Source organism: Acanthochromis polyacanthus, chromosome 18, assembly GCF_021347895.1.
Source record: "Acanthochromis polyacanthus isolate Apoly-LR-REF ecotype Palm Island chromosome 18, KAUST_Apoly_ChrSc, whole genome shotgun sequence".
NCBI lineage: Eukaryota > Metazoa > Chordata > Actinopteri > Pomacentridae > Acanthochromis > Acanthochromis polyacanthus.
Genome location: NC_067130.1, coordinates 11,794,208 through 11,809,575, shown reverse-complemented (window position 1 = coordinate 11,809,575; position 15,368 = coordinate 11,794,208). Strand labels below are relative to the sequence as shown.

Genomic DNA, 15,368 nt, shown 5'->3' with positions numbered 1-15,368 from the left:
ATAGTTTATAATCAAATGACCTAAATATAAAAAATGCAATGTTTAATAAGACAAGCTGATTGATTTATCTTCCCCAGTGCTGAGGTTCAGCTTTCATGTGATATAATCTCAGGCAGGTCATCGTGGAATGAGGAAAAGGAGATGACTAGCTTCAGCAGCTCCTCGTCTTCCCAGCATGAATGGAGGCTACGTGACGTCATGTGACTTTGCCTCTGATAGGGGTGGGGAGCAACCTCAGCCTCTTCTCCTGCACTGAATCTGTCACAGTGTAGAGAGGCAGGAGGCACCATGAGGGCCTTTTCTCATGTATATGCTCAATTCCAGCTGCCCTTGCAGTGTATAAAATGCATTTGTGTTGTCTGATGAATAAATCTGGCATGGTCCTTTGCATAATGAAGGAGAACTGGTTTATGCTGCAGCATTCGTAGCTGCCTTGGCTAGGTCTGCCAAATGTATTAAGGACTGGAGGCAGGCCAAAGAGATTCAGTCTTATTCTACTGAAAGCCTCTCTCTGCAGTTTTCCAGGTAGGTTCTGAAATATTTTTCCCTTTTTCTGCACCACACGTATTGCAATGTGATGTCATAGTTTGTATTTATTGATCAGATTGTTGTTGATGTGTTAACTCTGTGTCCATACAATGCTGCATAGAACAATCACATCAGGACAGTACAACTCATGCTACAGTATTTTTACTATTATGCATTGCAATTCCGTTATAAGAACATTGTTAGAAGTAAACATGTGATTTCTTGCATTTCTTATGCCCTAAATAATCCTGCTGCAGGGTTACAATCAAAGTACAGGACACCTCCATCGTAAGCAACAGAAAAGCTGGCACAAGCCTCGGTGACCTTGCTCAGAGTATGCAGAGGGGTGTTTGGGCCTAGAGGCCTGTGCTATTTACATGCTATGTCAGTAATATACTGTATTATGCGACTGATCACTGAATAAAAATGTGCAGGATCAAGGCTTGTTTATCTGCACACTAACATCCATCACTGAGCGATATTGCCCTGTGGCAAAGGCCTGAAATATGAACATGGGGTTCACATCCAAGCCCTTATTATACACTTCTCCTGCTCATTTCCTTTTCCTCCATTTCCTCTCTCCTATCTCCCCCACCTCCCTCCGTCTCCATCCCCCTCACTCTCTCTCTCGTCTTTCTCTGCACCAGCAGCTGCTGCTCCAGAGCCAGAGAGGAGAGTCCCCTCACCCCCCTCCGCAGGCAGAGACAAAAGGCCTGATTCGCCTGCTGAACACTGCCCCCTTTCTCCGTCCGTCCCTTCATGCACGGCCGTGGCGGTGGTGGCGGCAGCGGGGGCTTCAGGAGAGAGCGAGGCCTGGACTGGGACTAAAACCTAGGACTGACCCAGTGGAGGAGGAGAGCGGGGGGAGGGGGAGGGAAGGAGTGGGGAAGGGGGAGGTAGGAGGTTGAAGTATGGAAGGGCCAACTAAAGGCAGGTGCTGAGGCCTCGACAGGAAGACTTTTGCCCCTGAATATCTCTGAGTGGAGAAAAAAAAATTCTGACAAAGGGTATGCCACATTTACCTCTAAATGTATATATGCATGGAAGTGCATGCGTATGTGTGTCTCTGTGGATGTGGGGCAGAGGTGGCATGTGGGTGATGGAGATCTGGGGTAGGAGGTGCATGCGTGGCCCAGATATACTCATGTAAGATTGTTTCATTCACATTCTTTGTTTTTGTATCACAGTGGTGGGTGTTAATGCAGCTATGCATGACATGAAAGATTGCAGAGAGACTGCTGTCATGTTTGGGTGGAAACATACCGTCTATGAGGTTCAAAACAGGCCAAGATACCACACTGAAGTTCTCCTACCATCAGGATTATCTAAACTTCTTCTTTTCTGTGCATTAGTTGCTTTAATCATCAGGGATTATGCCTTTTTATTCTCAAATCCTACCTCACATAACATAATGTTTTCTTTACATGGTGCCATTTTATCTGTTTTTGTGTTCATGTCAAGGTGCTTGTGCTCAACCAAACACTGCGTCCTTGTTGTATTTTTGTGCCCTATTTTCAAGCTACCACCCTAGTGCATCTTCTCTAACCCTGCCTCCACCTGTTCATAAAATACCTCCAGCTTTACACAACCCATTTGACAACATGCACCTATAGTTTGGTGAAAAAATGCGGCACTGCTTCCTGGTAGGTGGGCACGCTGCTGCAGTTGCCGCCTGTGTGTTTTCTGAGGCCATACTGCAGCACAGAGCTTTATGTTAGGTGACCGGAACCAGCTGAAACCGGTTTGAGGCAGACGGAGGGCTGACAAGAACAATGCTGCCTCTGTGCTCCACAGGGATAGAGATAGCCCGGGCTGCTCCATGGCAGCCCTGGACAGCTCAGTCACTGGCTACCATGGCACAGGCGCAGACCCTGCTGCTGCTGCTCGCTGCTGGCTGGATGTCGGAGGGCTACGCAGCACGGCTCACTGCGAGGGGAGCAGGGAGATATGGGAAGGGACGAGGGCAGGGGGACGTGGCTGGCTGGGAGTCTGTGAATCTGCAGCCTGACACACACACACACACACATTTACAGGAGCATGATCTATCTGTCTGTTTATATGTCTGTGTGCTGCTAGTGGTGCAGAGAATGACTAAGGACAATCCCTACCAGGACCACCACCAGCACTCACCACATCCCTGGATGTAACCTGACCCTGTATTCTGGGCCTTCGCCTGGTTGGGAAGACTTTTTTTTTCCCAGGCAGGGTGGGGTGGATGGCTTTTGTGGGTTAGTAGTGTTGTGACTCTGTTTGTTGCAGGATGGAAGGCAGGAAGGAAAGAAGGTTTGGCTAGTGGCTGGAGAGGGACGGAGGCAAGAGGGTGAGGAGTTGCTGATTCACTTGCATGCTTCCACCATTATTATTTTTACACACACTTAGACTGTAGTCTGCCGCACAGAGCGTCGATTTCAGATGGCAGCAGTGCATGTGTATTAAACTGTTGTTGTGGAGATGGGCTCTGTGTTGTGTGTTTTTCATATTTGTCTGCATTTAACCTTCATTCACTGTCTACGTCAGGCTGCTCTGGCTGTCATGGCTGTGACTAGCTGTTCTTTCCACCAGGCCTTTCTCTCTCTCTCTCTGCTGCAGCTTCACTCAGCTCAGCAGCCATTTTTTTTCTCCCCTCACTGCATTTGTTGCCTGCCCCTTGTCTCTCTCTCCACAACATCTCCTCTTCTCTCTAGCATTTTATTTAAGTCAGCCTCACGATTATAGCTATCCAATCATCTGGATTAAACTGAGATGTTTTGCTTTTCAAAATCAAAGCTGAGGGATGTGGGATGTGGGTCTGTGCGTGCAGATGTGGTTGCCTTGTGTTTGGATCAAAGAGCAGCACTGGTTTAGCTGCACGTACAAGCAGAGCCTTTTGTCCCAAGCACCCATACTTCACCAACAAGAATCAGCTAACATATTGTTTAAATTCATCTGAGGAGTGCCTATATACTGAAGGGGAAAAGTGCAATCATGATCTCTATATTAAATGCATTACTTAGACCAGATCCATAATTTTCCTGATTACACATCACAAAATATGCTTTCAGAAAGAGAAACTCTCTGCAGGCGGGGTATAATGTCGTCATCTTGCAGTGTTCCATCAGCAGCTTTTCAAGAAAATCTAAAGTGGACTTCAATAGCACTGTTGCATATTGTATTGGGTGCATGTAGTGATGGAAGAGGGGAAATGTTTTGCTGAGTACCTACATTGAATGTCATTAAAATGTCACATCTACTCCCTGTGTGGAACAGCATGTTGCTCCCTGGTGTTTCCTCTGAAACAGGTCAATGAGGTTACCAGATACAAGGACATATGTGCCATAGAGAACTTATTATATGCATATAATGCATGTCCGCTGGACTCGGTTTTTTGTCAGGAGGGCTTTCCATCAGAGTGATTTGCACTTTAATTTAAAGACAAACAAGGAAAGAGCAGTGAAGGAAATATCAAGCACCAGAGAGCAGTGACCGTTATGGTTACATGATATTTTATAGGCTGTACTCTATGTGGACACTGGCACACCATGTGGAGACAAACGGAACTACAAAACTAAAGCTGGAATCAGTGTTAGCATGTTCAGACCCAAATCCACCACATATGCTATAACTGACAAAATACCAACAGATTATTTTCTTCAGAATCCACCACTACAGCGTTAAACATTTTAACTATTTTTACAGACTCGCTGGTGCCATCAGTGTCTGATTCTCTCCATGTTATGAAATGTCTTGAGCAACTGCTTCTATTGCAGTCAACAGTCTGCAGTCAAGGAAACATAGAGGGCACTATTAATAATTTATGCTGACTGGAGAGTACATACAGCCTCTGACAACAAATCCTCATACAAATTCATTTAAAACTTTAGGCTTTGAACAGCTGCTATTTGTTATTACCATCATTTTTGCTGGATTATTTACACTTTCATCATCCAAAATGTATGATTTTCTCCACGATGACTGTTTTTTTTTTCTTTTTTTTTGCTGAATTGTTGACTTCATGTCCCAGCATCACACTCCACCATGTTAACAACTCAGAGGATGAAAAAATAAAAAGCAGAATCAAATCAAATCTTTATCAAACACCTTTCAATCGAGACACGATTGAAATCTGTGCTTTCAACTTGGGAGAGCATTACACACACTGCCCTTAAAAACTAAGGAACCGCAAGTACTATGGGGATGATGATAGATGGTGATTAACATAAATTGTTTAGTTATTTACATATTCATCCATCCACCCATCCATTCATCCAGCCAGCCAGCCAGCCAGCCAGCCAACCAACTGGTCAACTTTTCAAAATTTTGCCATGAATATATGCCAGAATACGAACCTTTCTATTATAGAATCTTTGAGCAATGCAATCTGCTGATATTATTACAAACTATTACAAACTATACAAACTATTACTAAGACTGTGTGGAGTTTTTCCTTATAAAGATGCAAATGACGATACCAAGACCTACATAGTTACTTATTTTTCCAACTCATCTGTGTTCTCTAGGTAATCTCCTCATCAGAACAGGAACAGGAACATGGGAGATATGAAGACGCCAGACTTCGATGACCTGCTGGCGGCCTTCGACATCCCCGACATGGTGGATCCTAAAGCCGCTATTGAATCTGGCCATCAAGACGACCATGAAGGACAACTCAAGCAACCAAGTGGTGCCATGACAACCACTGATGATGATGCCCACAACCCCTCAGCGCCACATGACGTTGGTGTTAGTGTAATTGTAAAGAACATCCGAAACATGGACACCAGTGAGCATGGTGGAACCGTTTCAGAGAAAGATGGGCATTTCCACTCCCATCCTCACCATCGTTCTGTCGGTAATGGACTTCACAATGGCTTGCTACCCACAATGCCACCTGGTACTCATTATACTAAGAATGGATGGAAACCTCCCAGAGAAGAAGGACAGAAAGTCAACAACCAATCATCTACCTTCAATCAGTTTAGCCCAATCTCTAGTGCTGAAGAGTTTGATGATGATGATAAGATTGAGGTAGATGATCCCATGGACAAGCAAGGAGGTCAGACTTACTTTCAGCCCACTGCAAAGAAAGAGGACCACAATCCAAAATCTCCTGTAGTGGCCAGTGTTTATAAGCCTAGAACAAATGGAGATCAAAAAGCTGATCAAAACAACAACAACAACAACAACAATAATAATGGAACTGTTGCAAGTTGTAAGTCTAACAATCCCTCACGATCAAGTTTGTCTGAAGAGGAAGTCAATGAAACTGTCCACAAGTCTCGAAATCAAGAGTGCAGGGAACCCGGCGAGTCTTCAGGACCTGCAAATGTGTCAAGTATCCCCCAGGTTAAAGCCAAATCCTCTACAAAACTTTCATCTTGCATAGCAGCCATTGCAGCACTCAGTGCCAAAAAGGCTAGTACTGCAGATTTGGGAGTTTCGGATTCTCAGACAACGCAGAAAGAATCCATCCAGGCCACTGATATTCCCAAAGCTCCAGAAAACCCACAGGAGCTAGAGTCATCTCTAGACGTTGCAAAGAAGCCTCTAACAAGACAGCCAGAAAGCCCATCTAGTGTCACAAGTGAGGGCAGCTGCAAAGGTTCACCCTCCTCAAACACAGACACAACCCCAGTCATCCCAAAGGTCAGAATAAAAACAATCAAAACCTCATCTGGACAGATCAAGCGTACTGTCACCCGAGTCCTTCCAGAGTTTGATCCTGATGGTCTGAAAAAAGGAGAAAATTGCTCATCTGTCATGGCAACCACTAATGCAATTTTCTCGTCTCCCACAAGGCCTTCTCTGCCAACCACAGTATTAGCCACCGCTGGAGGCCCCTCTATTGAAATAACCAAGCAAATGACTATTAAACCTGTAGCAACAGCTTTCCTGCCAGTCTCAGCAGTCAAGACAGCTGGTTCACAAGTTATCAACCTTAAGCTGGCCAACAACACTACAGTCAAAGCAACAGTCATTCCTGCTGCATCAGTGCAAAGTGCCAGCAGTGCAATCCTGAAAGCTGCTAATGCCATCCAGCAACAGACTGTCATGGTACCTGCCTCCAGTCTGGCTAATGCCAAACTTGTGCCAAAGACAGTCCATCTCAGTAACCTCAATCTTCTCCCTCAAGCTGTGTCCTCTGCTGCCTGTGATCTCCAGCAGGCTCTGTCCGCCTCCAAACAGGTCCAGCATCAACAATCACAAGCCAAACAGACAATTCTCGCTGGCCAGACCTCAAAGAAAGTCCCCAGGGTTCAAGTGTTCACTAGTTCTCAAAGTTCAGTAGTGGATGCTTTCAATAAAGTCCTGAGTAGCATGAATCCCGTCCCTGTGTACATTCCAAACCTCTCTCCACCAACTTCCGCCTGTATCTCTTTACCCTCACGTGGCTACAAGTGTCTGGAGTGTGGAGACTCATTTGCTCTTGAGAAGAGCCTGACACAGCACTACGAACGTCGCAGTGTCCGAATCGAGGTCACCTGCAACCACTGCGCCAAAAGTCTGGTGTTCTACAACAAATGCAGCCTCTTATCTCATGCTAGAGGCCACAAGGACAAAGGGGTGGTCATGCAGTGCTCTCACTTAATCCTAAAACCCATCCCTGCAGATCAGATGATCAGTACATCGACTTCATCAGGACCATCCATCGTCACCAGCACCACTTCCACCTCTCAAGTGCAGGCATCCACAGGTCAAATCCAAGGGAAAGTTTCTGGTGGTGGGACGCAAGCCACAGTAATTTCAGCTCCATGCAGTGCTCCTCTTGTGGCAGCCATGCCCTTGGAGGACGATGCATCAAAGCTCTGCAGACACAGCCTGAAATGTTTGGAGTGTAACGAAATCTTCCAGGATGACAGCTCGCTAGCCATGCACTACCAGCAAGCACAGGAGTCCAGTGCTCAGGTGTGTGTTTGTAATGTGTGAACTGCTACATATTGTGGAAAAAGCTACAGAGATATCTGTAACTCAGTTTTGTCCTGTCAAAATAAGTTGAAGATATTTCAAACATGGCTGTGTCTCGTCAGAATAGCTGTGCATGATGCTGCTAATGCAAGGCTGCCATTGGATATTGGCACAGAAAAATTTTAACATTGTTAGCAGAAGTAATCAGGTTACGGTGAGGGGTAAGATCATTAGAACATGCTGTGAAATAGGAACAGCTTATCAGTAAGGTGTTTATGGAGAAAAAGCTCCATTCATTTAACATTTTTGGTCAAAAGTAACTAAATAGCTGTTATGTTTTGGCTTTTCAAATGCAGTTACGGTTGCAGTGCTATAGAATGTTTTAGAACTTGCCTCTTCTGCTGACTTGCTGTATCTTCCGAGGTAATCACAGATATCTGCAACATCATTTCAATAAGTCAAAACTTTAAATCAAGATATGATAGCTAAAACTTGAGATATCTAAAAGGGACATTATAGATACCTTGGATTTAAGGAGAATTAAAAATGTCTTGAACTAGAATTATGATTAGAGTAAAACTGTCAATAACTAAAAGTGAAATTATTACTCATCATAATTCCATTACACATACCCACAATGTGAACTGAATCTGCAACTGAATTGTAGATATCTGTAGTGAGAAGCCCCGCACACATGAATAGTAAAAGTGACATCATTTGCCCTTGGAAGAATGACAGCGTGAATATCTGCCATGTTCTTTTTGACCAGGAAGAATGGGATCACAGTTATCTGCAATACATATGTTCTATATAAGCTTTTCTACATATTAAATGGAGAGAAAAATCATCTGTATGTCGTCAAGGTGCATTTCAGCCAGATCCAAGCTTAAAATTCTTACCCCTTAGTGGCGAGTGGAAGCGAAACCTTATGGTGTCATGAATGCTTGCTTCATAATTTGCTAGTAAAATCAATGAATTGTTTTTAAAGGTACATTTTCAATTGGTTTCTTCTCCATCGAAACAGCAAACAAGGCACACTAGTGTTCAGATCAATCCACCAAGCTAAGCTAATCTGATTAACAAAACATGATTTATCATAAATTAAATTAAATTGAGATATCCTGTCTTTATCTGACCTGATTTATTAATCACATGATGAATGTCAGACAATGGCACTATCATTTATGTTTTCTCTTCTCTTTTTGTCCTATAGAAAACATGCACTATTTGTCAAATGCTTCTCCCAAATCAGTGCAGCTTTCTGTCACACCAGCGAATCCACCAGCACAAGTCTCCTTATATCTGCCCCGAGTGTGGTGCCAGTTGTCGCTCTGTCCACTTCCAGTCACATGTCACCAGGAACTGCCTGCATTACACCCGAAGAGTCGGCTACCGGTCAGTTTACCACAACTTCTATTGTGCTGTTGTGCTGACAGATACGATACTTTGCAAAACTTGAAAGCAGCTTTACTCAGTTGTATTTTCCAATTTGTGACATCTGTTGAGACCTTGATTTTTTTTTTCAAAGCAGAAGTTTGTCAAAAACATATCACAATGCTGAGCCTTGTTCTTCAGTACATAGCCATGTTCTGTCTTAAATGTCCTTTGCTCTTGCTTTTCTGCCAAAGTGCCATATGTCATCTTAAATTACAGTTATTATTACATTATGTGATATTACTCACAATGAAATTTATTGGACAAAATTGGACAGATGCAATTTTCATGTGGAGTCACCCCAAGAAACAAGCCATTAAAAATGAAAATGAGCAATTATGGTCCAATTAGGCGCCTGGTCTATCAAACTGTTATGAAATGAACAGTTTGCACTAATGTTGAAATCTGCAGTGTCCTACAATATGCTATGACACTCACGTCATAACTGCACAAATGTGACATAAAGGGGAAAAAAAGAAAGATAGTTTGAACCCTGAAACAAGAAATTAAAAATCCCCCAAAAATCCAAAATGTTTCATGCACATGTATGTCAAAAGGCCGATGTTTTTCTTAAAGGAATCTTTTGACATTTTGGAAAATATAACTGTTCAGTGTCTTAGCAAGTTGTTAGCTTAGCTTAGCATGACAAGTGTCCATCTACACAACATCAAGATAAAACACTTTAATCTTTAAAAGTGTTCATAGGGAGACTTTTTTCCGCTTCTGACAGACCCAGACTACCTGTTTCGTCCTGCTTCCAGAAATCATGATTAGCAACATTAGCCACCGTCTGACTATAGATTGATATTCTACATACAGACATGGGTGGTATTGATTTTCTTAACTCAGAACAAAGGAGTCACTAGGCGTATTTGTGTACACCTTTAAGAGGAGTCTTTCTCAGGTTTAACCATGCTACATTTTGATGGCACTAATCAAGTAAATGAAAATAGACTATCTTAAATGAGACCCAACAGCTAAACTGACTTCTCTCAGTTTTAATATCTTTTGACCTTTGCCATCTCTCACTTTTTCTCCGTCTTTCTTCATTCTTTCTCCCTCCAGCTGTATCCACTGTAGTGTGATCTTTGCTGATGTCGCAACTCTGAAGTCCCACATCCAGAATACTCACTGTGAGGTCTTCTATAAATGTCCTCTGTGCCCGATGGCATTCAAGTCTGCACCTGGAACACATTCACATGCATACACACAGCATCCTGGAGTGAAGGCAGCAGAGCCCAAGTAGGTCTACGTGTTTTATCTACTGTAATCATAATTTAAAATAAATCTGTTGTACATTTAATGTCCTACAGCAAATACATCTACTCAAATGTATTCCAACTGTCATTCAAAGCTGTAGATTCTTTCTCGAGGCAAATGGGCCTACTCATCAACACACATCGACATGCTCTTTCTTTCGCACACTCACACACCAATGTAACCTAATACTCATGTCTAATTCCTTTTTCTGTAGAAAGTCATCCTTGCTGCTTCATCAGTAACAGTATATGTGGGTTTTAGATGTGGTGGCTTAACTTGGGTTTGTTTTTTCCACGTGGCAACCTTTCAGTGACTCACACACCGTCCATCATCTGCAGTGCTGATGATGCGGCTGCTCAAGTGCAGCTGTCCTTGCACTGATGTGTCGGGGGGTTTGGCTCCTATGGGGCCTCAAGATTTAAATTGAATATGCCAAATAATATTCACTGAACTGAGCCATTGCAATGTGTTTGTTCATATCTTTATCTAAAACCAACTTAAGTGCAAGAACACAACTGTAATGGAGTTTTTAGCAGTTTATTTGCTCAGTAACAGCTGGGATTTTCTAAATGCGTTCTTCAGTTTTTCTTTTTATTTCCTTTGCGTCATTTACACTTGGCAATGAATTGATTGTTTTTTGTCCTTGTTTTGTTTTGTCTTTCAGGTTGATCTATAAATGTTCCATGTGTGATACCGTGTTCACTCTCCAGTCGCTGCTCTACACACACTTTGACCAGCACGTTGTCAATCATAAAGTTTCAGTCTTCAAATGCCCTGACTGCTCCATGCACTATGCACAGAAACAGCTCATGCTGGATCACATTAAGGTAGGCATAAAAATGATTCATATCAGTAACTCGATGTTTTTGTCTGAAAGTGATTACAGGGTCTATTTTGCTGCTTTCCAGGCCATCCATGGAACCCTGAAGACCATCGAGGGTCCACCAAACCTGGGTATCAACCTCCCTCTCAGCATGAAGCCCACCAATTCTAACAGCACCAACAGCAACAGCACCCATAATAATAACAGCAAGGATGGAGGTAACGTCAATGGTCAAGAGAAGACAGAAAAGAAGGCTTCACCTTCACCGCTGAAGAAAACCAACAGTAACTGCTCAGCAGACTTGAAGAGTCCTCCCAGCTCAGGTTATACGTGTGGAGACTGCAGCAGCCTCTTCAACTCCAGGGAGCTCTTTGTGGCGCACATGAGGCGAGAACATGGCAAGGTGAAGGTTTGAAATCACTCTCATTGGAAGTTTTTAATGTGTCACATGGTAATTTTTTTAGATTTTTAGATTTTTTTTTAGATTCAGCTCAGCAATGCAAAAGAAAACACAGTATAGAAGGACAGAGCTTGAGGTATGTTTCTGAAGATACATAGAAATGTCTCATGTCATTTATACAGAGAAGCAGATCAACAGTGCTCCTTCCAAATGTCAACTATGCCGTATGTAAACCAACGTGACAGGAGGTTTAATCGTCCTGTTAAAAGCAAGTTTGGATGAAAACCAACGCAAACAGTATAGAAGAAAAACATGAGCCCCCCTTGTGCTTAAGGAAGCATGATTCCTGCTTTGGAAAAGAGATGACGTTGTTTTCTAGGTATCTAAAGCATTCTCCTTTTCATTATTCCAGAGCCTGAAGAAACACCCATGTCGACAGTGTGACAAGTCTTTCAGCTCCTCTCACAGTCTTTGCAGACACAACCGTCTCAAACACAAGGGACTCCGGAAGGTCTACACCTGCCCGTGAGTATGATCACTGATTATTTTAGGCTCAGCATCGTAACCACCCAAAACCATGAATTACATAGAACTGTCTGCACTTAACGAGCACTCTGTAAATTATCACACATTGAGTTACAAGTAAGTTTTGCTGCAATCCCTGTCGAAATAGTCTCTTTCTGTACTGATACACAGCTCCCAGTGCTCCTGAAAGACATATAACACTCCCTGGAAATCCCATAGTGTAAATGTGTCAGGGACCTCTGGATTGAGTGCTGAATTCACTTAACTGTGCCAAGATGACAATCCTTCCACTTGAATTGCCTTTTGGGGGAGATGAAGAAGTCACAGAGAGTCAAATCTGGTGAGGAGGCTAGATGGGGAGTAATAATTGTGTTGTTGTGGCCAAAAAAGATCCCACATGCAATTACTGTGGTGTGACAGAGCTCACAATGTAAAAGAGCACTCATATGTCATTGTGTTGCAGTTCAGGTTATTTTCGCTGAATGCTCTCCCTCAGACACTTCAGGATGGGACACTGGAACTCTGCCTTGACAGCTCAAACCTTTAGGACTACTCCTTGCAAATTCCTGGGTTGTGCACCAGAAGAAAACAATGGGCATGCTTCTGGAGAAACTGTTGTTTGTTCTCTTGGTGCTCGCAACAAACCCACCTCCTAAACATGAAGACTGCTTTCCAATGGTCATACAAACATACATAGTACAGGTCCCACTGTTGATTGCGGTCCCCTGACTTGTGACATTACTGCTCATACATGTTGCATGTCTTCGACATGCAACTTAAACAGTCCCATCGCTTTCTGATCGCATCTCATACGTTCAATTCTGTGTCCTTCTTGAATAAAATGTGTGCAAATTGTATGCATTCACAGAAAACAGAAAACAAATTCTGCTTGTAAGGGGTTCTGATAGGGTTTCTGTACTTTGACAGGCACTGTCCAGCTCTCAGTCAGCCCTTCACCAAAAGAGTGCTGCTGGATCAGCACATTCAGCTGATGCACGGAGTTAAAGATGCAGGAGGAAAGACTGCGAAGCCTGATAATAAGGAGGCTTTAGCTGATAAGGAGAAGGTACGATTGCACACTTCTGTATCTTTGTAAAAAGCTGTTTTTCCTGTCAATCTTAAGCTTACTTAATCTCCTCCCAGAGCCTCAGCCCCAAAAGGAAGACAGAGGACGGTGAGGGCTCTCCAGGCTTGAACTCCAGGAGCTCCGACTCGCAGCCGCTGAAGAGGCTCAAGGTGAACATCCTCAAAGTCCACAAATGTGCCGTCTGCGGTTTCACCACCGAAGATGTCACCGCCTTTCACGAGCACATACCTCAGCACAAGTCAGACGGCTCTTCCTACCAGTGTCAGGAGTGCGGCCTGTGTTACACCTCCCACCGCTCACTGGCTCGACACCTCTTCATCGTCCATCGGCTGAAGGAACCGCACGGTCTGGGCCGATACAACGGACGGGGCAAAGGAGATGAAGAGAGTCAAAGAGAAAACCAGTTGGACGTTACAGACGAGAACGATGACGGGACACCAAACACCAAATGCAAAGTCTGTGGGAAGATGTTTGAGACGGAGGGCAACCTGAACACTCACATGAGGACACATGGGATGGCGTTCATTAGGTCAAAGAGACTGAGTGCAGCGGAAAAGTGAGACTTTTTAACCATTCCATCTTAAACAACCCTGTTTTAAACGTACACGGTTTGTTAAACCTGCAGTACCTCCGTTGGCTGTGGTTGAGCTGTAGATACATGATGTATATGTGGTGTACTACAATATGTATACAATATACACACAAAACTGTGTAATATACAGCAAAGTCATTATAAGTGTCTTTTAGTAAATTGAACAAGATAGTTTTTGTACACACAGAGATGTTTCTATAGGCCTTGAATACTGGTAGATCTTTTGTTTTTAGAAGAACCTTTTATTTTAATAGTTTCCATTATTGTCTTCTCACTAGGACCAGATAATGTGTGGACATATCATTATAATGGGATTAATCCTCATGCACTCAGCAGTGTTCTGAACTTTTAATGCTGCTAAGGTCCAACGAATGTCTGGTAGAAAACTACATAAAACTGTGGACGCTTCAAGTTTACTTTAACCTTTGTTTTGAAAATTGCAGTATTTCTTTCTGAAACTTTGTTTCTCCAATAAGACCTTAGTTCTGGTCCTGAAAATAACTGATCCCGTAAGAAAAACTCTGCAGTAACTCTGAGCTGAAGTAAAATTACATTTCTGAAGATAGATTTGAGGACAACCAGGTGAAGATTTATCCAGTTATTGTCATTAACATATCAAAGGCAGAAACAAAATTCTGAAATATGGAAGAATTTAGAGTGAGTTGAAAGCTCCCAGGTTTATAAAAGAATATGTCAAACATTATTATATCTTTAAAAAACAAACATGGGCCAAATTGGCTTTTTGCAAAAGTATTTTGTAAAGGATTTTGTGATTTTTTTTTATGTTGATGTTTCATTCCTGTCTTAATATATAATATATGGCAGCTCTTTGAGATTAAAATTGACTTAAAAATGTTTATTTACCTGAATATTTAAAAATATACGTTTCAAAGCACTTGCCTTTTGTTGAACAGCAGTCTTCTTTACAGCGTTTAGTGTGACTCTGTTATAGCACAATGACAATAAAATTGTAATGTCCCTGTATTTCATAACAACGTCAACATTATCATTTTCTGCCGTTACTTTTTAACATTTCTTCAGTTTGTGGTTCTTTTAGTTAATGTGGAATAATAACAATAATAATGATGATGATAATGAATGTTCACTGACAGGATTAACACTGGGAAAACTTAGAAACTAAACAAAAACTTCTGTGAATGTAAACTCAGCCGTTCAGTTAAATGAACATGACTCTCAAGCATTTCCAAACAATATCACTCAGTTTTGGACATTAGTTTTTTCTACGATGAGACTCTAAATGTCTTGCGCTGTAAAACTGCATGTGAGGAGCAGTCTATGAATTGTTTGTTGATTAGAATGTGTCTTGCTGCTGTTGTTGCTGCTGCCATTTTTAGACATTTCTGACGCTTGTGTACAAAGTTGTTCTTTATGTCAATAAACGATGAAACCTGCCAGAGATGAGACCTGATGTCCACCACGCACGAGACATCAGCTCTCCTCTATGGAAATATATTAGAAATCCTCTCCTGGTCATTCACACTTACATTTGTATGTTGTCATGGATGATTAACACTATTAGACGGAAGTTTACATGCTTTTATTTTGATAAAAACTGGGTGAAATCTAATTCTTTTGAGTAATAAGTGTTGGTTTTATATGAACAAATGTGCTTGTACCCTAAATGCTCTTAAAGAAAATGTTAGAAGTTTTACTGATATATATGTAATCAGATATTATATAATTAGATATTTTTAGTATTTCTTTGGAGGATTTTTACTCATTTTTGAAAATATTTACAATAATCTTCTTGCCAAATTTGGGGGATATTTTTTATAAAACTTTTAAGGAAAACTTTTAAGGAATTATTGAAATTTGG

General features: G+C 42.2%; 1 protein-coding gene across 4 annotated transcripts; it reads left to right on the top strand.

The window, feature by feature from the left end:
• Positions 1–247: 247 nt before the first annotated feature.
• znf532 (zinc finger protein 532) lies at positions 248–15,011 on the top strand. 4 transcript variants are annotated; one of them, XM_022221442.2, is made up of 11 exons: positions 248–525; positions 1,179–1,535; positions 2,788–2,848; positions 5,025–7,410; positions 8,624–8,805; positions 9,910–10,086; positions 10,769–10,931; positions 11,013–11,330; positions 11,740–11,852; positions 12,780–12,918; positions 12,996–15,011. In XM_022221442.2, exons 4-11 carry the CDS (start codon positions 5,056–5,058, stop codon positions 13,497–13,499), a joined length of 3,951 nt encoding a protein of 1,316 aa, XP_022077134.2. In that variant the 5' UTR covers positions 248–525; positions 1,179–1,535; positions 2,788–2,848; positions 5,025–5,055; the 3' UTR covers positions 13,500–15,011. The 4 variants fall into 4 exon arrangements, with proteins under 4 accessions (XP_022077134.2, XP_051794547.1, XP_051794546.1 ...); XM_051938587.1 differs by lacking the exon at positions 2,788–2,848; XM_051938586.1 differs by lacking the exon at positions 248–525 and having other exon boundaries at positions 1,409–1,535; positions 2,323–2,848.
• Positions 15,012–15,368: the final 357 nt, after the last annotated feature.